Source organism: Xyrauchen texanus, chromosome 44 (assembly GCF_025860055.1).
Source record: "Xyrauchen texanus isolate HMW12.3.18 chromosome 44, RBS_HiC_50CHRs, whole genome shotgun sequence".
Classification (NCBI taxonomy): domain Eukaryota; kingdom Metazoa; phylum Chordata; class Actinopteri; order Cypriniformes; family Catostomidae; genus Xyrauchen; species Xyrauchen texanus.
In genome coordinates, this window is record NC_068319.1 from 26,094,319 (window position 1) to 26,122,086 (window position 27,768).

At 37.7% G+C, this 27,768-nt stretch overlaps 1 protein-coding gene across 1 annotated transcript in view; it reads right to left on the bottom strand.

The window, feature by feature from the left end:
• The window catches only part of cwc27 (CWC27 spliceosome associated cyclophilin), a 65,291-nt gene that overhangs the window by 9,962 nt on the left and 27,561 nt on the right, over positions 1–27,768 (bottom strand). Inside the window, exons 11-13 of the mRNA XM_052118010.1 lie at positions 20,057–20,154; positions 8,920–9,029; positions 1,876–1,988 (exon numbers count right to left, since the gene is read on the bottom strand). Of these exons, the coding sequence (XP_051973970.1) occupies positions 1,876–1,988; positions 8,920–9,029; positions 20,057–20,154 (321 nt within the window). The remainder of the gene's footprint in view (positions 1–1,875; positions 1,989–8,919; positions 9,030–20,056; positions 20,155–27,768) is intronic.

The following is a 27,768-nucleotide window of genomic DNA, read 5'->3' on the forward strand; positions in this document are numbered from 1 at the left end:
TGTGTGTTTGTGTATGTATGTACATATATAAAATGTATATATTGTTTACTGTGATGATTAAATGTGTTGTTGTTGTTGTAATGTAATTTTTTAGAATGGAACCCAGGAAGACTAGCTGATGGCACAGACTTTCAGCTAATGGGATCCTAAAAATAAACAAATAAACAAATAAACCATCAGAATGGGGAAAAATGTGATCTCAGTGATTTCGACCGTGGCATGATTTTTGGTGCCAGATGTGCTGGTTTGAGTATTTCTGTAACTGCTGATCTCCTGGGATTTTCACACACAACAGTCAATATAATTTACTCAGAATGATGCCAAAAACAAAAAACATCCAGTGAGAAGCAGTTCTGCAGAAGTAAATGCTTTGTTGATGAGAGGTCAATGGAGAATGGCCCTACAGGTTCGAACTGACAGAAAGGCTATGGTAACTCTGATAACCGCTCTGTACAATAGTAGTGAGCAGAATAGAATATCAGAATGCACAACATGTTGAACCTTGATGCGGATGTGCTACAACAGCAGAAGACAATGTCAGGAACTTTATTTCAACAATAGTGTTCCTAATAAAGTGCTCAGTGTGTGTACATCCGGCTACTGATTCCAAGCTTTTAAATGACACCTATATTATTTGCATTATCTAGCAGCTGCAGTTAAAACACAAAAATTTCAATGAAAAGTTATTGTATCAGCCCAGAAATTCCATATCAGTGCATCCCTAAAATTTACTATTCAGACATGCACAAGTGAAGGCTACATAATAGCAAGTCTACATCTAATGTGCCATTTGGATATAGGCAAGTGTTGAGCTCAGTAAGGCTGCAGCCCGTCAAAGATGAGATGACGCTAAGGAAAACAGGAAGGCGGAAAGGTAAATGAAAGAGTATGATCATGTGAATAGTTACAATGCAAGTTCCCACGTAAGTGTCACTGTCCCAGAGTGTCACTGTGAATAGGCTTCTATAATTACGCTCATAAATGTGTGAAACAGATGTCAAGATTTTCTGAGAAAAATACATTTTCCAAAAATCGTGTCTTCTGAAGACGCATGGACTACTTTAATGATATTCATTAAAAAAAAATATCTCCTTTAGTGTTCTAAGTCACAAGGGTTTGGAAGTAAATGTGGGCGAGTAAAGTATGGGCAAACTATTCCTAGAAGCTGATCAACCAAAAACTGGTCTTGGTTGACCAAGGAATTCCTGCTGGTTTAGCTGGTTTAAAAGCCTGAAGGGGACACCAGCCACCACAACACAACATATGCTGATCTTTTTGGCAGAGAAAAAAAAAAATGCTGAAGACCAAACGTTGGCTCATCACAGAGCGCTGCTTGTGCTGGCACTCGTAATGGCCATCTGTTAAAAAGACAGCACGCGTCTGACTGCAGGTTAACGTGCTCTGCTGGGGCTGCTTTGAGTGCCATGGCCTGGATCGCTCGTCTGGCGTATGGGTGGGTGTGACGCATTCCGTGTGGGCCCACCGTCTGCTAAAGCAGTTATTTACTCAGTTAAGTCAGCTGAGAAAACTACTTCTCCACAAGTGGCTATTGCAGCACAGCAAAAACAAACACTGCATACTGTTCTAATGGTGTCAGCGCTGTCCACGGCCAAACGCATTACTTGGCTGGCGAGCGAGGTGGTTCAGGCACACTTAAGGCAAGCAGCTGCCCCTGATGTGGAGAGAGTATGTACGTTTCGCTGTTAGTCCAAATAAATAGCTACGCTAACTTAATGTGAAACAGTAGCCGTGCATTGGGAAAATCAACGAGGCGTGAGTTATTGAGAATGCAGTCATTCACAGACAACTGCAAGTCCGCTAAACCTCTGTAGGACTGGGGAAAGCAGTGTAGTGAAGTGAATGAAAGCCACTCACCAGCCCTTATCGTCATCCTCGCCTAGTTCTTCAACGTTATCCTCAGGAACATCAGGGACCTCTGAGATTGCGGAAGATAGTTTGGATTTGAAGGATTCTAAAAGGGCGAGTGTCTATAGAGGAAAAATAAACAATTAGTGACCATTTCATAGAACAGAAGGGGTGAATTTTTCATAGGGTTTATTTGCCATATAATGAAAGTGAATACGGAGTCCATTTGTCTAGCTCGAAAAAGGACACACAAAAAAAAACAACAGCAAAAGTTATTACGACTGGTGCACTATATTACATTTTCTGAAACCATTTGTGCAATAAACAGGAAAAAAAAAAGTATGTCGATATTCACTCTCAAATCAAAACAGAAAGAAGTGCTAAAATAAAAAATGGCAGCTATGTTGATAACATCAAACCTCACTGGTTTTAGAGACACTCAGACACATTTTTTTTTTTATTTCAGTATAAATAATAAATGGCACGTATCTTTCGAGTGTTTCTCAATTAAATAAACACTGCTTAATTTTTTTTTCTAAATTCTATTGAATTTTTCCCCCCAAATTCCATGCTTTCCTATTTTTGTTCCTATGTTTTAAAGTTTAATTCAATTTCAACATCAAAATGGGTCTAATCAAATCAATCCAAACTTCAAATCAAACGAAAATAGAACTATTACTATGGGCTGAAATATGTGCCACCAGAAACTGAATTTGAACCATTTATATTTGAATTTGAATGGCTAAACTTGAATAATTGCATTGAAAAACTGAATTTGAATCACATCATTTGAAATTGTATTGTTTAATTAAAATTGAATTTATTCAAAAACTGAATCTGAATTGTATCATTTGAAATTGAATTTATTCGTTTGGAACTGAAGTCCAATAAAATTTGATCCTCACTGAAAATTAAACTCTCTATATATCTTCACATTCACTTCTCACAATTCAGATTCAGTTCTCAAATTCAATTTCAAGTTACTGAGACAGACATCCGGGTAGTTGGAGGATGAAGGAAGAGCAATCGAGCGCAGATCGATAGATAGCGTTCATTGGCGCACAGGACTCCTCTTGGGCCAATCAGCACCAATGTTTTGGAGCACAGTACGTTACCCGCCATGAAACTATGGAATTACGATTGTGTCAATAATAATGAATGTAACTTTATAAAACTGAACGTAACTTTTTCAGAAACTATCAAAAATATTCCATTACAAAAGAAGAAAAACACAATTAAAATGAAAAAAAAAATGAACTCAGTCGCATCGAATTTAACAGGCTCTTCAAATATGCTTCATTTTTTGTTAATGTTTTTCAAAGATTCGTTTTCGCAAATCGTGGATTCTGAATACATTGCCACAGATTTAAGCTTACGCCGCAGTTTTTAGTTTGCTGTTTTGAGACAAACCTCTCGTGGGGGTGGGCTTAACAGTGATCTACTCTGATTGGATAGTGAGCTTTTGATGGACAGGTGCTCTCTGACCCGGATGTACAGACGTCACTCAGTGGCGCGCATATTAGAAAGCTCTCGCGGTGATTTGTAGTTATGCAATACGTCGTGCTTTGTTGTATTACTTACTAACAATATGTAAATAATATTTGACCTATAATTATATAATTTAATATATATATATAGAGACCTTCGATCGTCTAATAATCGTCTTCGATCAGTCTGTAAAGATGAGCTCTCAGGAGAGACACGGAGCGGCATCATCTTCCTCCTCCTCTTGTCCTTCAAGGCAGCTTGAAGTAAGTTCTTGTTACTGAAATAACCAATAACATCGATAAAAGTTTTATTCATGTAACGTTACAGTGTGCAACAGTTCTGGCTTTATTTTGCAAATTTATTGTTGTATTGTAAATGCATGCTAAATAAAATGTTGCTGTTTTGTCATTGTCATGACTGCAAAACTGAAACCTGGCCATATCTTGGTCCACTGAACGGACTGCTGCTGACCCTGCCTTGTGCTGGTATTCCCGAGCGACTGGTTAAGAATTTCAAGGTTGTTATGTACAGATGCAGCATCTGCACCAAGATTTCTGCCTTGCTGTAGAATAAAGACCAGTTTGATATCTGCACTGTCTACATTGACACGTCCTTGAATATAATAACTGTGCAAAAGAGCAAACAATCAAACTACATAACATCATGACATGACATCAGTGCATTGCAAACTTGTGAATGACAATAAAAAAATTATTTAAAAATATATAAAATTATGATATTTTATATATGTTTATCAAAACATTGTGAATAAATATAATAAAATATATGCAATATTCCACCACTGTGTTGAAATTTAGTGTTTTCTGTAAAATTAGAAAATTGTATCGATGTTATTGGTTACTTCAGTAACATGAACTTACTTAAAGCTGCCTTGAAGGACAAGAGGAGGAGGAGTGGAGCATTGTTTAATAAGCAAGGTCTTTTATTCAGATATTCAGAATTTCTTTCTGAATACCAAATACCAGTAACCCCAAAAGAATTTGCTACAGTAATGGGTGCTATTCCCTCTGGTTTATGTATGCATTTTAAAAACCGTAATTACTTCACACCAGTATCTACTGCATCCTTTCCTAAACCTTGTGATACTTCTGTTGGTCAAATCTGTTTTTCAGAGTCGAAAGCTAAAAACTATAAGATCTTTATTTCTTAAGGATTTGATTTCTGTTCCACCTGTTATTTCCTTTTGGAATAATTTGTTTGGTAACCTTAATTGGAAAAAATCTGGTCTTTACAGCAGAAATTCATTCTCACAAATAAAGTGAAAGAAATGTCCTTTAAGTTGATACACAGGTTCTATCCTGTTAAGAAATTTATACAAAGATTTAAATCTGACATTGAGCTAACATGCTCTTTTTGTGTGAATTCTGATGAAACAGTGGTTCATTTATTTTGGTCGTGTCATTACACTCAGAAGCTCTGGAATGAAATTGATGTTTTTATCAAGTGTAAGATTTTGCCAGGCTTCTCAATACATATGAGAAACATTATATTTGGGTATTTTGATTCAGACCCCACAAACTGAAAATGTCTGTTTTGTTATTAATTTAATTATTTTCTTAAGCAAATTCTATATTCACAAATGCAAATTTTTAAACTGTAAACCTATCTTCTCTGTCTTCTTAAACGAAATAGAAAATTATCTAAATTTGATTTCAGTATCTACTAATAAGAAAGCCATAAGGACTGTTAGAATCTGCACTGCATTTGATCTCTTCATGTGAACATTTTTGTGTGATGTAATGCCCTACCTCTTCTTTTATTGTTATATACATTATTATTATTATCTTTTTTTTTAATTATTATTATTTTTTCTATTTATTTTTGTCTTCTTTATTGTTTTGGTTGATATTATGTGATGTACGTATGCTTTCTCTTTTGTATGTTCCTGTTCTTTGCATTAAAAAACATATATATATATATATATTTTTTTTAAATAAATAAGAGGAAGATGATGCCGCTCCATGTCTCTCCTGAAAGCTCATCTTTACAGACTGATCGAAGACGATTATTAGACGATCGAAGGTAATATTATATTTATTATATATATTAATATAATATTAAATTATATAATTATAGGTCAAATATTATTTACATATTGTTAGTAAGTAATACAACAAAGCACGACGTATTGCATAACTACAAATCACCGCGAGAGCTTTCTAATATGCGCGCCACTGAGTGACGTCTGTACATCCGGGTCAGAGAGCACCTGTCCATCAAAAGCTCACTATCCAATCAGAGTAGATCACTGTTAAGCCCACCCCCACGAGAGGTTTGTTTCAAAACAGCAAACTAAAAACTGCGAGCGTAAGCGTAAATCTGTGGCAATGTATTCAGAATCCACGATTTGCGAAAACGAATCTTTGAAAAACATTAACAAAAAATGAAGCACATTTGAAGAGCCTGTTAAATTCGATGCGACTGAGTTCATTTTTTTTTTTCATTTTAATTGTGTTTTTCTTCTTTTGTAATGGAATATTTTTGATAGTTTCTGAAAAAGTTACGCTCAGTTTTATAAAGTTACATTCATTATTATTGACACAATCGTAATTCCATAGTTTCATGGCGGGTAACGTACTGTGCTCCAAAACATTGGTGCTGATTGGCCCAAGAGGAGTCCTGTGCGCCAATGAACGCTATCTATCGATCTGCGCTCGATTGCTCTTCCTTCATCCTCCAACTACCCGGATGTCTGTCTCAGTAACTTGAAATTGAATTTGAGAACTGAATCTGAATTGTGAGAAGTGAATGTGAAGATATATAGAGAGTTTAATTTTCAGTGAGGATCAAATTTTATTGGACTTCAGTTCCAAACGAATAAATTCAATTTCAAATGATACAATTCAGATTCAGTTTTTGAATAAATTCAATTTTAATTAAACAATACAATTTCAAATGATGTGATTCAAATTCAGTTTTTCAATGCAATTATTCAAGTTTAGCCATTCAAATTCAAATATAATGGTTCAAATTCAGTTTCTGGTGGCACATATTTCAGCCCATATATTACTTTTATTTTTGCATTAAGTGCTTTAGTAAAGGCCCGGGTATACTTCCTTTTTGAGCTATTCGGATCGGCTCATGCCTGGTCGACCGCATGTTTTGGGAGCATACTCACAAAGCCCACTTCAACTTCTTTGTGATACACTTTTAATAGGGTCAATGCATGCAACGACGATGCGCCTCCGCGTCTGAGACCATCAACCCACATAATTTGATTATTTGCCCATTAGAGTGAAAAGGAGTCACAGATCATTGTGACATTGAGCGTGGGAGCATTAGTAGGCAGCAGTCTGTCAGTCAGACAGCATGCAGGGACCGAATTGAATCGATACTACCGGTACTGTAGAAACACTGGTATCTTTTTCATTTTAGTATCAGCTTGGTACAGAAGTACCAGTACTTTTGACATCACTAGCGCTTAATTATTTGAATTGATCAATAACAACTGAAATTACATTCAATTTCACTTTGTTCATCACAAAAAGTGACTGTATAGCTTCAGACAATTTTGAATATAGTGCGCGAGTTGTTCCGATTACTTTTACTGTTTGTTTGTTTTTATTTTTTTTAAACTTAACACTGAGTTAGTATCGCGCACACACACACACACACACACGAAGCAAAAAAATTATCCAACACCTATATCAGCCATGTGAAAAACTGCCCCCTTAAACTTAATAACTGGAGATCTGTCTTTCACAACGCTGTGGTGGAATTTTGGCCCACTCTTCTATGCAGAACTGTATTAGTTCAGCCACATTGGATGATTTTCAAGCATGAACTGCCCGTTTAAGGTCCTGCCGCAGCATCTCAATCGGGTTCAAGTCAGGACTTTGACTAGGCCCCTCCAAAACTCCAAAAAAGAGCCATTCAGATGTTGACTTACTCCTATGCTTTGGATCACTGTCATGCTGCTTAATCCAGTTGCGCTTGAGCTTCAAATCACGGTCTGATGACCGCACGTTCTACTTTAGGATTTTCTGGTAGAGAGCAGAATTCATGTCAAGTCACCCTGAAGCAGCAAAGCATCCACACACATCACACTACCACCACCATGCTTGACTGTAGGAATGATGATCTTTTTGTGGAATTCTGTGTTTGATTTAATGGGACCCCTGTCTTCCAAACAGTTCCACTTTCGACTCATCAATCCACAGAACACTCTCCCAAAACCTTTGAGGATCATCAAGGTGTGTTTTCGTAACAAGCTCAGACGAGTTTTAATGATCTTCTGGGTTAGCATTGGTTTTCGCCTCGTTACTTTTCCATGGTGCCATTATTGTTGAGTTTTTCTGATGGTGGAGTCATGATCAGTGATCTTTATTGATGCGAGAGAGACCTACAGTTCCTTGGATGTTGTCCATGGCTTTTTTGTAACTTCCTGGATGAGTCGTCGCTGTGCTCTTGGAGGAATTTTGGAAGGTTGGCCACTTCTGGGACGGTTCACTACTGTGCCAAGTTTTCTCCATTTGGAGATAATGGCTCTCACTGTAGTTCGTTGGAGTCCCAGAGCCTGTGAAATAGCTTTGTAACCCTTCCCAGACTGATGTATTTCAATCACCTTTTTCCTCATCTTTTCTGGAATTTCTTTTGACCTTGGCATAGTGTGCTACTGGGTGAGACCTTTTATCCAACTTCATGCTGCTGAAAAAGTTCTGTGTAGGTGTTGATTTGATTTGAACAGGGCTGGCAGTAATCGGGCCTGGGTTTGTCTAGTCCAGCTGAACCCCATTATGAATGCAGTTTCATAGATTTGGGGATTTAGTAACTAAGGGCAAATACTTTTTCACACAGGTCCAGTTGTATTGGATAACTTTTTTGGTTCAATAAATAACATTATCATTTAAAAACTGTATTTTGTGTTTACTCAGACTGCCTTTGTTTTATGTTAGATTTTGTTTGAATTTTTTTAAACAATTTAGTGTGAGAAGAAATCAGGATGGGGGAAAATACTTTCACAGCACTGTAAAAAAGAAAGTCATATGGGTTTGGAACGATACCAGGGTGAGTAAATGATGACAGAATTTTCATTTATCAGTAAACAGTTCCTTTTCAGTTTGCCCAAAAATTCTAATTATGATATTCTTCATTCAACCTCATGTCGTTCCAAACCTGTATGGCTTTCTTCACAATATTATTCATTTTGAAGAATGTTATTTTCCATGCATTGACAATCAATGGGGAATTGAGCTTTCACGATTTATTAAAGATGCAAAATCACTATAAAACTATAAAAACTATATATCAGAGTCTGTCAGCATATTTGATTTGAGAGCTACAGAAGAGGGGAAGATAATCAGTGACTAACAACTTCTAAATGTCTGCCTGTTCCTCACACAAAGCTACTGTATGGATTCAGGAGTCTTGGAATATAGCACAGGAGTCATATTAACTAATTTCTTATTTTCTTTTTGTCATTTTGTAGCTTGACAGCCGCATATTTATTTAAATAGTAAAAATCGGCCAAGATATTCTTAAAAAATTCCCATTTTGTTTTTCACTGCAGATAGAAAGTCATATTAGAGATCTCCCAAACCTTACCTGAGCCTCTCGACCAGATCCCTTCTTAAGTTTCTGCTTCCTCATGTCCTCATACTTTTTCCTGCTCTCCAGGTACTCAGCCATGGCCTCATTTGCTGGCTTACTGATACCTTAAAGACAACAAAAAAGTGTGATTGCAGTCAACATCAGAGAAATTAACTTCCCCTCAGAGACCAATTAATCCATGTATTATTTTGAATATAGTGTGGCTAACTTGAAAGGATTTACATGCAAAGAAAAACAGTTAAATTCCAGAGCAGAAGTTATTACTATCATATGGACAAACCAATGAAATACATAAAGTTTATACTGCTATAAACTTAGAAAATGATGACTGCTCCTATGGGCCGCTTCCTTCCAAGAATGATCCTTCTGCCATTGCCAAACTTCCCCAGACCCTCATCAGTGCAAAAGGCCAAAATGTAAGACTTTTGCAGTCCAAATTACTTTCTTTGCAACCAAAAATTGGATTCAATTCAAACCACCAGGAAACATATATGCTGCAAAGATTACACGGATGAAATTGGAAGAAAATCTGAACGAGGCTTTTCAAAATATCAAACGTGAATCACGATCCGCTGATAGCGCCATACTATCACGGGCTGGCACTGATGTCACCATGTGCCCAGCGCTGCTTTGACTTCATCAGGTTGCTTTGCATTTTATCTGGTTGGTCACAGTTGAGATGGATGATGCAATTTGTTCTGTTATGTTTCTTGCTCACAGGTCAATACTTTATACAGATGAGACGGTACCAAAACCCCCCCCAAAAAAACACCATGTCCTTTTTTGTGCTTGACAGACAGGAGTCAATATTCACTTGCATTATATGGTAAATAAACCCTGTGAAGACTTTTTATAAATTAAACTTTTGTGCTACTCGGATGAAAGAAAATCATATGGGTTTGAAGCGAAATTACAGTGAGTAAATAATGACTTTAATCATACCCACCAACTTGAGAAGTGTCTAAAAATAAAGTATATTCTCCAAATCCCACAGCAGAATTGCAAGAATTGGAAAAGTCAATAATATCAAGGCTGTGCTGTTGACACTGGTGTCTACAGCCATTAATGTACCACTACAAATTCCCCGGCTCAGACGGGCTGGCACTGATGTCACCGTGTGCCCAGCGCTGCTTTGACTTCACCTGCCGTCATGGCAACTATGACTGAATGCTTCACCACGGCAAGCTCAAGAGGAACAAACTACATCAGACAGAGCCTCCAACATGGGTGATTTATGTCATGTTAGCACTGTCATGTAACGAAAAATCTTTTTCCCCCTCACAAATGGAACATTTGTTTATTCTTCGTATTTATGGCGCACAGAAAACCACATTGGAGAGAGGCTGGAAATTTGTTTTTCAGAAACAGAGAGAGAGAGCGCGAGAGAGAGAGAGACATGCGTTAGTCTGAAAGCCACTGGCAATGTTTGCAAATGTTTAGTCTGGGGCATGAGCTAATAGAAAACTAGAAAGACAGAAAGAACGTAATGAGGCAAAGAATATTAAAACACATTGACTGTGTAGAAATTGTGCACTTTAGCTCGTTATGAAACTATAAAACAGGGATGCCAATATGAGCTAAAAGTTGTTTATTATGGCCACACTCCAGATCGTAAAGTATGGCAACATCAATGTCCTTGATTGGACTGAATTAAACGCGTATTAAAACAAAGAACAAGAATGTTCGCATTCTTTCAGTTGTTTGTGCGAGCTGTGGATATATCCCGGTAAAGAAGGAATAAATAATGCTGCATTAGTTTAACGTTTAGACAAAACATCTTTAAGAATGAATATGACTGCAACTATACTACCAATACAGGGTGTAAATATTTGCTCTGACAACGATTCTTTACCTAACAATTACGATGCATTGTAAAATCTGAAATATATTCACGATTCAATTTGATTGTTTTTAGTTATTTAATAAAATATGGAGAAAAATAAGATTCCAAGTTTTTACTGAACATTCTTAATTTAGACCGCACAGACATACACCAGTCTTGATGTATTTAGAACCAAGGTGGTATGGCTTACATGTGTGGCTGCATTTATAATCAGAAAATTATATTAATGTTAAATGCATTATAGATATGACCATTTGAAGGATAACAAAATCACTGATGCAGGCGGGCACTGCTTGTCAAGCACGTACGCTACATGTTTTGTTTATAACTTCACAAAACTTTAACAGAACATAAAGCATCATATACCATTACTGAGAGGAGGTGATTCTCTTTCAAACAAACCCACACACAAGGTAATCAGATGCACAGATCTTTAGATACTTGACACAAAGCACCATGTACACAGCATCTGGCAATCTGGCTGAAAACACGTTAGCTTTCCTGGATCAGATGACGTCACCAGAAATTATGTAACATCATGAAATGCTAAACCAATCGGATTGGGTTCAGATCGGTGCAAAAATAATCCATATTTGGGCAGAGAGAAATTGTATTGGTGGCGGTTACATATGGCCAACGGGAGATGGTGTCAAGTACATGACTCAATGATGCACTCATTCTGTGAAATCTCATTACTAAAACCATGTCTGCATGCTATGTAAACCTTTAGTCATTGATGTGTTTGCATGTGTAATTAGTTCTTTTTTTACATTTATTATATTGTATTTGCTAGGAGAGGCTTTTGGACACTATGATAAATTATGTTTGTAATGCTATAACTTTTGATTACTTTGTCTTATCAACACAAAAACATATATATATATATTTCCCCCAGAAGTTTCTTAGGCTAAGAGTCTCAGAATTTATCATTATATCAATAAAATGTTTTGAAATGTTCTTTACAATGATACCAAACACTTTTTGCTGTCGGGATAGAAGACTATAATTTTGGGTATGCAACTGAAACAGGAAATCTTTAAAAACGCCCTCAGAGCTTAAATGGTTAATCAACTGGAATTTACCATGTGGCATTTACTATAAAGAGAATGAGTGTATGGGCGAGTGATTTCGTACGCAGCAAATGTCCACCCAATAATTTAGACTGAGTTCTAACTATTTTATGGAGAAATTACAAATTTTATGTAAATAAAAAAACAATATTAACAATCGGATGCCCAATTATCAATGCGCTCTAAGTCCTTGTGGTGGCGTGGTGACTTGCCTCAATCCGGGTGGCAGAGGATTAATCTCAGTTGCCTCCGCCAATCTATTCGTCACCAAGACCGTCCGTCAATCTGTGCATTTTATCACGTGGCATGTAGTGCATGTGGAGGCTAGACTCTATTCTCCGCGGCATCCACGCACAACTCTCCACGTGCCCCACAGAGAGTGAGAACCACATTATAGCAGCCATGAGGAGGTTACCACATGTGACTCTACCCTTCCTAGCAACCGGGCCAATGTCTTTATGTAAACAAACATTTCTGTATGGAATGAGCCAGACTCAACTGAGAAGTAATGTTCAGGTGGAGTTGAACAGAATGGCTCTCATTAGCAACTTGTACCATGCAATTACTAATTTACAAATGTATCCAACCCATGAATGTCAAATTTAGAGCAATGATTGAAATCACCTTTTTCTTTTTCTTTTTGATTTATACAAGCAAAAAGTAAAGCCTTCCACTCGATTTGCTCAAGGCCTGCGTTTTGGCCCAGCTGCAGACTGTGACTTGCAGGCCGCTGAATGATGACGCCCTCAGGGTGTTCAAGACCAGCATACTCCACCAACTCAAACTGGTGTTGCCACGTACTCTCTTAAGAGTTTGATGGCTTTTCTAACAATGTTATCCCCCTCTTCTTTCACCCGGGGAAAAAGAACTACAAATCAAGTGAAGACAAACATGGATGCTAATACATTTGGATCATTTCCCTTTTGCTGGTCAACTAAAATGAGACTTTTCTGTTTCTGTTTCAAGGGAAAACAAAGCTCATTATGGGCCAACAGCCAGTATTGGCATCTTCAGCAGTCCAGCACTGGAGAAACTAAATTTCATCTGAATTGTATTCTATACGGTATAATTGACTGCTGAATGTGTTGCCTTAACCAGAAGAAATACACGACATGAATGGCAGCTCCATTCCAGAGACAAGATTTTGGGCAAACAAGAAAATGTATCGGCCTCTGCAATATAACAGTCGACCACTAGACTCCAGAACAGTTCACAATTGGTATCAGTGTAATTTGCTTAATGACCTATGCAATTGAATGGTCAAATGGATTTGGATTGAAAATTAACAGAGAAAATAAAAAATATAATTGATCCAAAGCATAGTTACACTATACAGCAGAAAGTATGTGGACACCCCCTTCTAATTAACAAGTTTGGTTACACCATTAATTCCAGTACAGACAAATAACAATGCTCAAAGCATTCTAAGGCATTGTGTTCTTCCAACTTTGTGGTAACGGAGCTCTTTTTTTGGGCTTTTGGGTTGGGATCGTGGTTAAGTGAACCAGAAACCAGACTAACTATACAGGCCTTCCTTAAGACCCATTAACTGACTAGTCATTCTGGCAATGATTTTGAATATATATTGTTTTGCACATCCCTTATCTAGCTAAAAGCTACCAACACAGGCTTTTAGGGCTTTCCATCAAACAATTAGAAATATTGACCTTCATATTTTGTGTAAGGTCACAATTACCTTTGATACAATAAAACCATAACTTGCAAATGCTTTTCGGTCTCACAACTTTTCATTCACCTCAACAGGTTTGACTGACAAGGCGCCATTGAAACAAAACACCCTGTGCACACATGCATAACCTGTATAAATAACTCTGAGTGGTAGAAAGAATGTTGCCACATCATTTAGGGTGGGTAAAAATGGACAGCGTTTTTAGCATGTCTCTCTTATTTTTGGCTCTCACAAATGACAGCCATGCCAAGAAAGAGAAAACCAGACTAGACGAACATGCTATAATTTATGTCTTGAAAATTGAAGAGATGTCTGTCGAAAATAATAATTGAAAAAAGGTACAAATGGCTTCTAGTTTGGTTGGTCAATTGAGGAGACAATTGGTTTCTTCCTAAAATAAGACACCAGATGCCAAGAGTGCGGCGTGCTGTTATTAGAGAGAGGGGAGGAATGCGTTTACTTGTGGGACTGAATACAAAGCTGGACATGGCCTCTTTCATGACTAGCAGAGGAGTGGACTCAAAAACAAACATTGAGATTAGGAGGTGGGACCAGATGACTAAATGACAAGAGAGGTAACTTTCACTTGAGCAGAGCAAAGTCGGCAGAGTCCCTACCATAAACCCTACACCTAAACTGACTTAAAAGCAACAAAGTCATTTCTTGGGGCTTCTAATACTGTCGGTTTCAGGTGTGGACTTGCGTGCTTTGCTGGTCTCGAACCCCGATCTTCCGTTTTCAAAGCTGATCTCACATTGAAATTGGAAAATGTAGGTTGACTTTTTTCTTTAGCTAAAATCGGTCTGTACTTCCCAAAATTCGAAACACTGCACCCCAGTGGTCAAAGCAGTAAGTTTGTTGGGCATAAAGAAACGTGTGAGCTCCACATCATGGTGTAATGTCCATGGAGGGGTGCCAAAAGCAAGTTGTGAAGTGAGTTGTTTTCAGCTGCACAGGATGTAATACAGAGAAGAGTGCATATTTTATAAACTGTAACCCCCAAATCAAACCCCAAACTCAAACTTTACAGGGGAAAAATGCGATCTCTATAATTGTTAATTATGCAAACGCACAATTAACCAAACCATGTGTGGAGTAAAATTGCCAAAGCAATTACTTCCTGGTTTCAACATGTGACCCAAACCCCAATCTCCCTCGCAGCTGATGCAACACGCTAAAACAACGTTTCAAAAAATTTGTTTTCGACTATTGAAGATAAAATGCTATATATCATTCAGACTGAGCTTCTAGGCCATTTAGAAGCAGAGACATTCAATGAAACAATAAGGGTAGTGCATGAACTGAAAATTAGACTAAATGTCTATGGACAAGACATATGGACAAGGCTAAAATGCATTTGAAGGCCACCTACATTTCAGATCTGTATAGTGTGATGGAATATGAAAAAAGAAACAATTCTTCTAGTATTTGCTGCAGTGGAATGGAAAAAGATCAGAATTACATGCTTACAAAGTTAAGACACCAACAATAACAACAAAAAAATATTATTCAATAAACTTTATTTATCATAATATAAACTCATACAAAATGATTTATGAATAATTGGAGTCTTGTCTTTAACATATAGGATTTCTGTAAAATTAGTCAATAGTATGTATGAATGGTAGGCTTTTAAATTTAAGTGTGAAACATTGCAGAGTTTAAGGGGTTAATATGAATGATTTGGAAATTCTGCCCTCATACTTTGTTCATAATTAAAATGAATAGCTCACCCAAAAATGAAAATTCTGTCACTATATATTAAGAAAACTTTTTGAATTCATAATTCACTGAAAATCTTGCACTCTTTACAAGTCACATCTATAGACCTTATTCATGGTAGCACTATCTTTTGTTTTTAATAGGAATGACAACGAGGCTGTGAGGGATAGATAGACTTAACATCTCTACAATGGCAAGCTGTAAAAAGCTCCAAGATCACATCTGATTTTCCACAACTCATCTTGTCTGGAGTTTTTTTTCTACTAAATGTTCTTGGAAAGATGTTTTTTCAATGTTTTGTCCATTGAACGAGTTAAAAATTCTGTTTAATTTTTTGTCACTAAAAAGGAGAACCACTGTCATTGATCCAGTCTGCTCACACAAAGCTATAATATGGCTTCAGAAGACTTGAAATATAGGCGCACAAGACATATGGACTACTTTTATAGTACTTTTATAGTGCCTTTTTGGAGCATGACAGCTGTGGTCACTATGCATGTGAAAGAGCTGAGTAACAATTCTTAAGAGAAGAAAAAAAAAAAAAAAAAAAAAAAAAAGTCAACTTTTGTGTAGTAAAAACGAAATTACAGCACTCTGGTTTGAAACAACACGACAGTGTCTATTCCTTTAATACCAAAAATGAAGCATTAATGAATAAAAACACTTAAAATGCCACTGAATTTCCCATCCCTTTTTTTTGGTGCCTTAAAAAAATAACAGCCTTGACAGATCAATATCACAAATATCATTCCTCTGAGCCAGTTATATTTCTCATTCTCTTGCTTTTTCTTGGTATTGTCAAAGAAATTGCCAAGTACACAATGAACAGACCTATTCTAAATGTTGTACGACCTCCTCTGGGCTATCCAATGAGGACATTTGTATCCAAGCTAAACGTGAGTGAACTGGACCTGAATTCCTGCCACTGCAATTTCATCCTCACAAATAAATACATAAATATAAGCATATCTTTCAGTAGTGGCTGGAGGATTTCACAAGTGTCTTCAACATTTAACAGAATCTGTCTTAGACAAGTCACCAAAAAAGCCAAAGCCAACCCTCGAAAACCCAAAACTGACAGTCTTTAAACATACCAAACCTCTGTCAGCATTACCATTTGTAACACTTCCATTTTTATTTATTTGAAATTCTTTCGCACATACAAAGGCTGGTAAATCCACATTTCCCACAAAAATGTGGATAATGTCAACACCACGCTGGCGTAAGTGACTGTTTAAGAGTTTAACAGTCATAGTGCCAATTGTAGAGCCAACAATTTTTAAGGGAATGTAAAGAGAAAATGTTCTGTACGATTGCACTAACAGAATGAACTATACATTTACATTTTCTGAAGAAAATGTGAGTGGTGCTTGCCATGGCCAAACTTGGCACCACAACGCTAAGGTATTGTGAGTGATTGCCATGGAATTGCTAAAATAAAAACACTTAGCAACCACTAAGGTCTTCTGAGTGTTTTTATTTTTGTTGATATGCATTCACTATGGAGTTTTGGGTGGTTGCTTACTTGCTCAACTCAAAAGAGCCCAACCCCAAGTCTCTAAGATATTCTGGTCCCAAGATATGGCTCGGGTCCCTCTTTTGAAATACATAAATTAGGGGTGTTCATTACGTTAATCGCAAGACAACTACTGGTTGATCTCGATAACAGGTCAAAAGGGAAAGAGAGTAGAGAGAATCTCAATGATTTACTTTTTATTTCTTCACACATTTTTAGTTCTGTAGCCAAGAGTGCTCTTGCCATCAGGGATTACCATTGCTATGAAGGGGTGTACCTGGTCTGCAATGAGGTTTAGGTAGGTAGCACATGTCAAATTGATGTCCGCATGAATGGCTGGACTCAGGGTTTTCCAGCAGAACATTGCCCAGAGCTTTACACTCCCTCCACCGGCTTCTCTTCCCAGAGTGCATCCTGGTGCCATCACTTCCCCCAGGTAAATGGCGCACACGTACACGACTGTCTACTTGATGTAAAAGAAAATTGGACTCATTGGACAAGGCGACGACCTTCCACTGCTCCAAGGTCCAAATCTGATGCTCACATGCCCATTAACATTTACTGTGACTTGTGCCACAGTAGGCCTTCTGTCGGTTCGGACCAGAAGGGATAGCCTTCGTTGCCCTCATGCATTGATGAGCCTTGGGCGCCCAACACCCTGTTGCCGGTTTGTGGTTTGTCCCTCATCCACCACTGTCAGTAGGTACTCACCACTGCTGACCAGGAGCACGCCCCAGATATCCTCTGACCCAGTCATCTGGCCCATGTCAAAGTCGTTCAGGTCTTTAATCCTGCATTCAACATGTTGACTACGAGAACTGATTAATCACTTACAATCAAATCTACCCAGACCTTGAGATGTGGCCTTGTTAAGAGATGATCAACATTATTCGCTTTACCTGTGAGAGGTCATCATTTTTTTGCTCAGTGTATGTATAAATGCAACCCAATCTGCCACCATCTAGTAAGTCATTAATAGTTATGAATCAAACAACAATAACAAGAAAAAGAAAGAACCAATCACGGCTTTTGGTTAGATTAATTTAGTGTCTTTAAAAAGTATTCATGTATTATAATCATACAGTGACTTAAAACAACATATTACTTGTCTTCAGAGTTCACTCAAATCTATTCTGAATTTAATTGAATATTTGATACTGCTGTGAAAACCTTAAAGTACAGTTTTATTAATATTTTGTTCTATTGTTTTTATTTATTTGTGTTGCATGTAATGTGTTTGTTTTTATTACTGACTGTTTACTTGTCTTTAGTAATTACTTGAGAACTTAAAACAACAAATGAGTATTTGCTTCTGTTAAGGTATCAGAATTGGTAAAGAGAATGGTTCAATTTCACTGGTATTGGTATCGACTACTGAAATTTTGGTATTGTGGCAACAGTGCTTGCAATGTAGGCCTATTAAAATTGTGCTTGGTAGATCTTACTATAATAACATAATTAAAAAGTAAATGAAATGTGAATACCCCTGATGTAAATCATTGGGATTTTTTCCAATCGTTTAATAATTTGAGGCAGAACTATTTGTTGACCCACGGAAGATTCACCAAATTCAACAAAACCTTAAGTTACCCAAGAAAGCTCTTTGCAATTATTTCTTTGATTAAAAAAAAAAAAAACTGTCCTTCTCGCTAAACAAAGTAGTCAAACATGCTATGGCTGCTACAAGTGTAAAAACCACATTCCAGGATGAATGTTGGCCATTAAAACAGACAAGGGTGAGGGGACACACCTTTACCCCCTGGGAGCACACAATGTGAAGACAGTGATATACAACAGGGCCATTGCAAAGCTCAAGAGGTCAAAGGGTTGTCTGTGCAAATCTCAAGCATGCAGTAATCTTGACAGAAAGTACAGCAAAAACTGTAGAGTCCGGACTGAGAGAAAATTAAACGGTCCAAACTTGTCTGAGTGGGCCCTTTGTGCTCTTTTCACAGTGAAATTAAATGGTCTCTTCATCAATGGATGTTAGATTAGGGGAGACTGGGGCTAGTTGTCACATGGGGAAGTTATCACAAAGGGTATCTTAGTACAAAAGTCCAATTACGCAAATGCTTGTTTTCTCCAGCAGTGAATTTGCATAGTGTTTTAAAATACCGTATACATTTTTTGTTCTTTCAAACTAACCTTCAAACTAAAATTGCAATATAATATTTTTGCTATAGATGTTGATTAAATAACTGAACACAATTAAAATACCACTGACATACATTCAAAGTTCAACTATATAATGAAGGTAGATTTTAACCAAAAGGTTAACACAGTTCATTAATTGTTTTGTGTTTAATAAATGTTTTACCCTGTAATTTGACTGAAAAGCTTGTAAAAGTATATCTAAATGGCAGATTCCCATTGTGACAACTTACCACCATGTGTCTGGATGTTTACTTTTTGGTCCTTTTAATTATTCCCATTATCTGGTGGTTCCTTCATTTCTGTACTACATTCTTTTTATACTGTATACGCAGCAACATTTAACTTTATTACGATTAATGCGAGACGCAATGCAATTAGACACAAACATTACGATACATTTCGAACTGGTTTCAAATCTATCCGTCCAGCAAGACAGCAGCAATGAGCATCATCCAGATTTTTCCATTCTGTGCAAGCCACTCCTCTATGTTATTTATTGTCAAGAATAAACTCATGTAGCCATGTGCACAAGTTTGTCTGAGAACAGAATTTCAGTTTCAGTAGCTTCAGTCAGGAAACAGAATGGTGTTGTAATTGGTGCACATTGGTCTTTGATTATTTGTGTACACTGAGCAAAGAGTTTTAAATGTGCATCTGGGTATGGGTTACAATGGTCAGCTATTTATCCAACAACTCCATTAGTGAAGTCGATAATTATAGATATTCCACCGACTTGTCGATTTTGACAATGTAGTTTTGATCATCCCTTGTGCTTGTGTAATGTGTGTTCAGCCTTAATGTTATCCAAAAACTCACTCACAGCAGGCATTGTCAAACAAAAACGAAACACTGTATCGGATATTTGTGACGTAAAAAGCAAATCCTGATGTTGAAAAACTAAACTAAAACAAGAACTAATCTGTTGTTGAGGATGACTTGAGTCCATGTTGATTTGATTTTGGTTTAAGGTTAGGAAGGTTGGAAGATATTCTTTGCTACATGTGTGCGAAATAAATTATGCTATCATGGTTAAATGAGAACAAAACATGACATTTGGAAGAAAACTGGTAATTTCACGGAGCATTTTCAAATGGAATCAATAAAAACAGCAGTGATTATGTGGCACAGGCACTCACCCTCAATGTCAGCCTCCTCCTTCACACCCTCTTCTTTTCGCTGTTTGATTGCGAGTAACTCTTTCTTCAGCTGGCGAGCTTCTTTTCGCAATTCATCACTGTGGAAACCATTCAACCAAGAGCTGGAATTAATTTGCAGTCTTGGAAGGAACACATTCCCAATAGGTCTTGCAAAATTCAGAATGGAATAGCATGTTACTGAAGGAAACATACAGATATATATGATAACGTCTTTCTTTTTTTTTACATGCACCATTGAAGATATTTTTCAGCTATCTGGGATAAATCATTCAGATTATGACAAAAGTGGTTTACTGTCATAAAAATAACCAACACTATTTTCAATGTACTCAATGGACAAAATGTTTTCAAATTTCAAATTGAAGTTTGAAAATACAAAAATGAAAATTCTAGAATCATTTACTCACCTTCATGCCATTCCAGACGTGTATTCTTACCTTTGCTGAAAACAAACGAAGATTTCTAGAAGAATATCTCAGCTCTGTAGGCCCATACAATGCAAGTGAATGGTGACCAAAACTTTGAAGGTCCAAAAGCCCATTAAGGCAGCATAAAAGTAATCCACATGACTCCAGTGGTTAAATCCATGTCTTTAGAAGTGATATGATAAGTGTGGGTGAGAAACTGTTCTTTTTTTACTATAAATGATCTGCCTTTTTGTGCTTTTTGGAGCTTTAAAATTTTGGTACCCATTGACTTGCATTGTCAAAAAAGTTCAGCTGAAGAAAAGTCATACACATCTGAGATGGCATGCGGGTGAATAAATGACGAGAGGATTTTCCTTTTTCGGTTGAACTCTTTAAATTTATTACTTTAATAAAGTACACAAAATGCTCTTTGGAACATTCTCAAATCATGCTGGATAACATCTTCAGGTTTTACACAAACCTGTGGAGTCCATGCCAATTTGGCTGCAAACTCTCATTAAAGCAAAATTAAGAAATATAAAAATGATATTTTTAAAAATTTTATTAAATCTGAAAGAAACACAAAATTGAATCATTTTCAAAATTGGGCTCAGAATGTTGGACCCCATTGCATGATAAAAAGGATGAAAAACCAATGAAAAAATAAATGAATGAATTTTGCTTTTAGCAATAATTTAAGCAAAAATTCTTTATTTGAAACGGTTTCGATGAAAATCAGAAACCCAGCGCTGCACACATCTCCACAGCTTTGGGTTTTCCAACCAAATAAGTTTTTCATTCCATAATTAACTGGGAGATTATGCATTCACATAAAACAGGATTAAAACCAACAATTATCTTAGCTGCAGCCTTCCAACATGGGTCAGAAAAACCAATGTGTGCATTAGAAGTATAAAATTCTCTAATAAATCGTGTGCCGCCTGTTAGATGAAGAGTTCAGCAAGTCTTCTAAATAGGCCAGTGTTCTGGCACCTCGAGATGTTGTGGCTGAACCGGTACAGCTCAAACCCACTGAACTCCAGCAGTGAGGCCTCATTCTGATCTTGAGCAGGGCTGTGGACTTAATCAGTGCTCTCAAACTTACATACTCCAAGGTACCGCACCCAAGACCACTTAAAATCTGGTGTACATTCATGTATACATTCATATATGGGTTGAAAAGTGAAAGGTTTCATTTTTTTAACCCTGCAGGGGACAACACTTGATGGCTTGCTTGTTCATGCGAGAACATGTATTGTTTAGCATTACAAAACTGTGAACAAGCTTCCCTCTAATGCACTCATGAACGCCCAACAGACAGCCAATGATTTCGGTTCTCACCAAAACGTATTGTATGCATTCAGAAGGTGTCACGACTATAACCAGATGCCTTCCTGCTCCCTCCAGCAAGAGCAGCAAGATAGGTTGCTGATAAAATACATTTCAATGCTATCCAATTGAGGAAGTGACAAAAAAACCACAATACATTGTAATGTAATTAACAATTACAGCTAAGCTCCTTCATTAGAGTGTGTATTTATGCTCAGAGTACTGTGTCGCTCCTCTCGCAACATCTGTATTGAAATCAGTAGTGAGTAGAGTCTCTTGTGCAAGGTGCGTGAATGCAATTTCAATGACGCGTGGAGCTGCTGCCTTGTAGAGCATTCAAAATAGGCCTCTTATGAGGCTCCTTGTCAGCTAGGATGCTGCCACTGAAGACAGCAAGGCAGCCTACTAAGTTTTGGGACAGACTCATTGACTCCAACATACTTGCTCAGCAATATTGTCTTCAAACAACTGCTCCTCCATGACAATAGTTTAAAAAAAACTGTAGTTGTCACACATACAGCAGATGTCACAGGACAACTGATAAGGCTAGGCTGAGGCAGAAACAAACTTCCAAAGTGTGAGGTCCTTATAGATAATCTGCCAGGCTTGAGTCAGTGAGGAGATTCAAGGAAGTTGCCTCCATGTGCAAACGGCGCCCACACCCACTGTTGCCTTTGACACGATTAAGGCTTATGCCAACTCCAAAACAGCATCATCTATTGGGGTATAATAATATTTTCATAGGAGCTGACAGACATGTTTTGATGCCAGGTTCTTACATGGGTACAAAGCACAGGTAAGCTGCAGAGCCTGGGCCTCCAGCCCAGAAACACATGGGCCATTCAAGACCACAACAATGATTGCCTTTGTCTCATCCATCTGCTTGTCTCTGCTGACACACATTCTCTCTTTTCTCTCTATCCACAACTCTCTTCTATTCGCCCTGCTGAACCTCTCCAATCCCCGTACCGTCCTTTGAGTTCAAGGGTCTCAGAAGGGCTTGCACGCCTGCTTATTTTTATAAGTCGCCCAAGAGCAAATTAAGTCATGTGATCCAGGATTGGTCGACAAGTTGCATAACGAATCGACTAGTTGACTAGTTAGTGAAACCCCTAAATCTCCTAACCCCTGAGGGACAAAAGCAGGGCATCATGGATGTTTCAAAAGTTGCTCTTTACAGGCCCTCTGTAAAGAGTGGTTTCACCCACTTGACATAACATCTTGCTGTCCACACTGCTTGCGAGCTCAGGTAAAGGGGAGTAAGATAGTCGCTAAAATGGGTTTGTTCTGCTTGAGGGCTCAAACCATAAAAAGTCCTCTAGAGTTGATGACTTCAGATTCACCAGTGGAATATTCAACAGCATCAATGCTGAAAATTATTTGGAAAAGGCTGATTACGGAGCACTCTGACATTCTCATTTCCTGCACATGGTTTGTTAGTTTATATAAATACCATTAAGGTGAAAGTTAAGGCACAGGTCAGGTCATTTTGGTTTGCTCAGGTGCTCAACAGATTCACCAAATATTTCAATCAACAAAAACATTGACTAAATCTACAGGAATAATATTTGGAACAGATAGAATGACAAAGACAAGGCGAGAACTAATGACAGCAACTCTTTACACAAGACTTGGTATAGTTCACCCAAAAATGTAAACTGTGTCATCATTTACTCACTTTCATATTATTTCAAACCCATTTGTCTTTCTTCGCAGATCACACAATAAGAATTGTAATGAATATCATTGTTTGCCTTTGCAATAACATAGCATCCATCCTATTCCAAGTATTTTAAGGATATACGAAAAAGGTTTTGGTGAGAAACATCACAAATTGTACGTAATTTTTCACAGAAAATCTTGCCGTTCGTTGCATATTCATTAGCACTGTTAGAGAAGCTTGTTCACAGAGGCTTGCACACTTATGCAATAACTTGCATTGTTTAGAGGAAAAATGTAAATGAATGCGCCAGTCTGTTTATTCAGTACAATTGGAGTTGATAGTGACTCACTTCAAAGCTTAAATAGCACACAGAATTATCATATAATAATTTCATTTAGAATTAAAACGCAAGTTCTCGCGTGAACATGCAAGCCACTAATGCATAGTGACGCACAATCCACCTGTGGTCGACCAATATATAATCGCAGAGGCCGATAAATTGACCGATATTTGATACATTTAAATATTGCCATCGGCCAACACATTTTCCAATTTCCAAGAATCACCTACTGACCAATCACAAGGGGTGTAATGGTTTATCGTGGCCTGATGAACTGTGGTTAAAAAATGTGACCATGCGCATCGTGGAGATGGAACTTAAATGTTTTTTTTTAAACATTAAAAAAATTATTTTAGCGTATGTTCAATCCGATACACGCAACATCCTATGTCTACTTAACACGGGAATACAAATGGAAATAGCTACACAGGCACAAGGAGCTTTAAAATACGATTGTACACTAGCAGCCACAGGTGTTGTACCATGAGTCCGGCTGAAAGTGAAACCAGGAGCGGGAGAGAGAAGCACCTTTTCAGCGCAAGGGATCAAATGTCCGTTTGAAGCGCAAGACGAATCTGCACTGACAGCGCGAGAGAAGTTTACAAAGGTTTAATGAGCGTGCCATATTAATCTACTATACATCAAATGCTAAATATTATGTATAATAATGATATGGGATAATATAATCCTAATGTCATGTCTAATTTGATTTCATCAGTAAATTATTATTATTTAACTGAATAAACATGCACTTCTTTTAAATGTATTTTGAAAAGAATATTTGGATGTAATCAGAGACTATCCTATTTTAGAAAAATCCTATTTTAATTGAAAATATTTTACATGTTTATAATCAGTGACAGTATAAATTCCGTATTTCCAGTAAGCAGAATTATTGGCTAATATTTCCATTTTGTGTCACCATTGTCATGTTCTGGGCTGTTTTTAATCCCAGTACATCTCTGATGTATCATTTAGCACTTTTAAAGAACAGTACTTTTAGCTACATTTTTAGGCTTTAAAAAAATCGTGAAGCGAACCGTGAGATAAGTGAACAGTTACACCCATACCAATCACAGTTCATTTTGTTGTTACGTGCTATCATGTTACAACAATAATAGACCAAAACGGTGTCCCTCTTCGCTCACGAATGTTGCGTGACAGTCAGTCTGTGACACTCCAAGCAGGCGATCCAGGCTGAGAAAACTGGAAGGGGTCAGTAGACTGCTGCTCTCGCTGGATTCGCACAAGAGCGACAAAGGAACGTCAAAATAAACGCGCTTCAAGTGCGCTATAAGTAAATGTAATTTTCACTGTGCACTTGTACAATTTGTTTTTTTGCAATTCCTAATGCACACATTTTGTCCGTGGTTGCTGGACTACTGTGTGCACTGTTGTTATCCATCCATCCATCTCCATCCATCTTCAACCGCTTATCCGAAGTCGGGTCGCGGTCACTGTTGTTATTTCCTTCTTAATTTATTACAATTCATTTATGTGCAAACAATTACTAAAATGGGAAGACCAAACAGAAACTATGAGGAACTGCTATCCGCAATCTTAAACACACAATCATATTTTTGAAGTTTTTTTTATAACAATTTTTTGCAAAGTTTAAGTTTTGTGTGAGTAAATATAATGCAAAATAAAAGTTTTTTTTAACTATTATTTATACACATGTAATTTACTATTATATTAAATTGTATGACATCTCGGCTTTAGAACTAACTATGGGCAACACGGCTCTCTGGATATCGGCAACGACCATTAAAAAAAAAAAACAAACAGTATTGGTCAACCTCTACTATCCACTACCATTGTATTGAAAAGATGGACTGCAACGCTCATGAAAAATTCTCCTTTTTTGTTCTGCATAAGAGAGCAAGTCATACAGGTATGAAATGACACGAGGATGAATAAATGACAACAGAACTATAATTTTTTTGGGTGAACTACTCCTTTAAGAACACCTATTGTGTTTGAATGAACAAAGAAACATTTCAGCAAGACATAAAGATACCACAAGTGTGACAAGTTAACAATTAAAAGGTACACATTGACCCTTGGTCGGAAACGAGCATGCCATGTGGGGAAATACCTCCAACTAAGTGATAATTTTGCTTGCCTTGACACGCTACCATTTACCAAACAAGAGAAACATATCCTAGGCAACAGCAATACAATGGGCCCCTCAACCAGATTGCCAGTAAGAGTGGAGAAAGCAGAGAAAAATGCAAAGGGAGAGAGCAACACCTGCTAATTTACTCCTCAGGGATCAACAAATTCCTCTGAATATAATTTTGTTCCTCAGGTGGAGTCCACCATTGTTGTTTAATCAGCAAAGGATCACATTGTTTGGGACTTAAAAAATAAAGGGATAGTTCACCCAAAAATGAAGATTGTTTGTAACCTGTATGACTTCCTTTCTTCTGTGGAACACAAAAGGAAATGTTTGACAGAATGTTAGCCTCAGTCACCATTCACTTTTTTTGCATATTTTTTCCATACAATGGAAGTGAATGGGGCTAACATTCTGCTTACTTTTAAGATACCTTACCATCAATTGTATTGAAAAGATGGTCCGGAATATTCATTTAAACATCTCATTTTGTGTTCCACAGAAGAAAGGAAGTCATACAGGTTTGGAATGACATGAGTGTCAGTAAAGGATTAACATTTTTGGCCGAATTACTCTTTTAAAAAGCCCATATTATGCTCATATACAGGTTTTAAAGAAAGTATCTGCTTTCGCTGCTTGGGACCCCAAATTAAAACATAAAACAGCAGCCAAAGGGGGGCCTGGGTAGCTCAGCAAGTTTGATGCTGACTACCACCCCTGGACTCGTGAGTTCGAATCCAGGGCGTGCTGAGTGACTCCAGCCAGGTCCCTAAGCAACAAAATTGGCCCGGTTGCTAGGGAGGGTAGAGTCACATGGGATAACCACCTCATGGTCGCGATTAAGTGGTTCTCCCTCTCAATAGGGCGCGTGGATCGCGGAGAATAGCATGAGCCTCCACATGCTGACAGTCTCCGCGGTGTCATGCACAGCGATCCACGTGATAAGATGCGCTGATTGACTATCTAAGAAGCGGACTTGTCCTCAGCCACCCGGATTGAGGTAACCATGCCACCACGAGGGCGTAGTAAGCAGTGGGATTTGGACATTCCAAATTGAGGAGAAAGGGGGAGAAAAAAAGAAAAAGAAAAAAAACGCAGCCGTGGAAAGTCATTTGTATAAACAGACAAAGCAATTGTGATCCCGACATGTAGAAAAATAAGCAATTTGACTGCAATAGCAGAGCTATTAATAAACTGCACAAGGCTGAATTGTGGCAGACTGTATAAAAATAGCTGAGCTGTGCAATATGACCTTGTAAGACAGCAGAGCGAGATAAAAGGTATTTGTTAACTCAAGAAAAGAAAAGAACAGTGTGATAAAGTGTCCTGTGAGGGGATGAGAGTTTATTAATGAGTGAGTGCTTTGAAGATGAGCCAAAGTGTGCCCACTGTCTCGCAGCTTCAACAGGCAGGGGGCACAGACAGACTCCCATCGCCAGCACAATGACTGCCATTCACCTAAGTCTCTCCTGCCGCCAGCGGGGAGGAGAGTGTCAGTTCAAAAATCAGACGAGAGTATTTGGTGATGAAGAGCTGGACGAGACCTGACGCATATATTTAACATCTGAGGAGTGGAGGAAAGACTTTTTGTCACTCAATGCTCTGCAGACCAGCCAGCGATTGTCGCTCATTCAGACAATTTAAATAAGCGAAACCCGGGGAGCTCTGGATGATTTACTTTTCATAAAGCAAGCACACAAAGTGACTGGCCACGGACCAATGTTTCTCATGAATCAGAACGAGAACATTTAACTCTTACCCATCCACAAGCCTGCTGTTGCAGTCCAAAGACTTTGAGTAGACAGTTTTCGCCACTTTCCTTGAATATGGTGC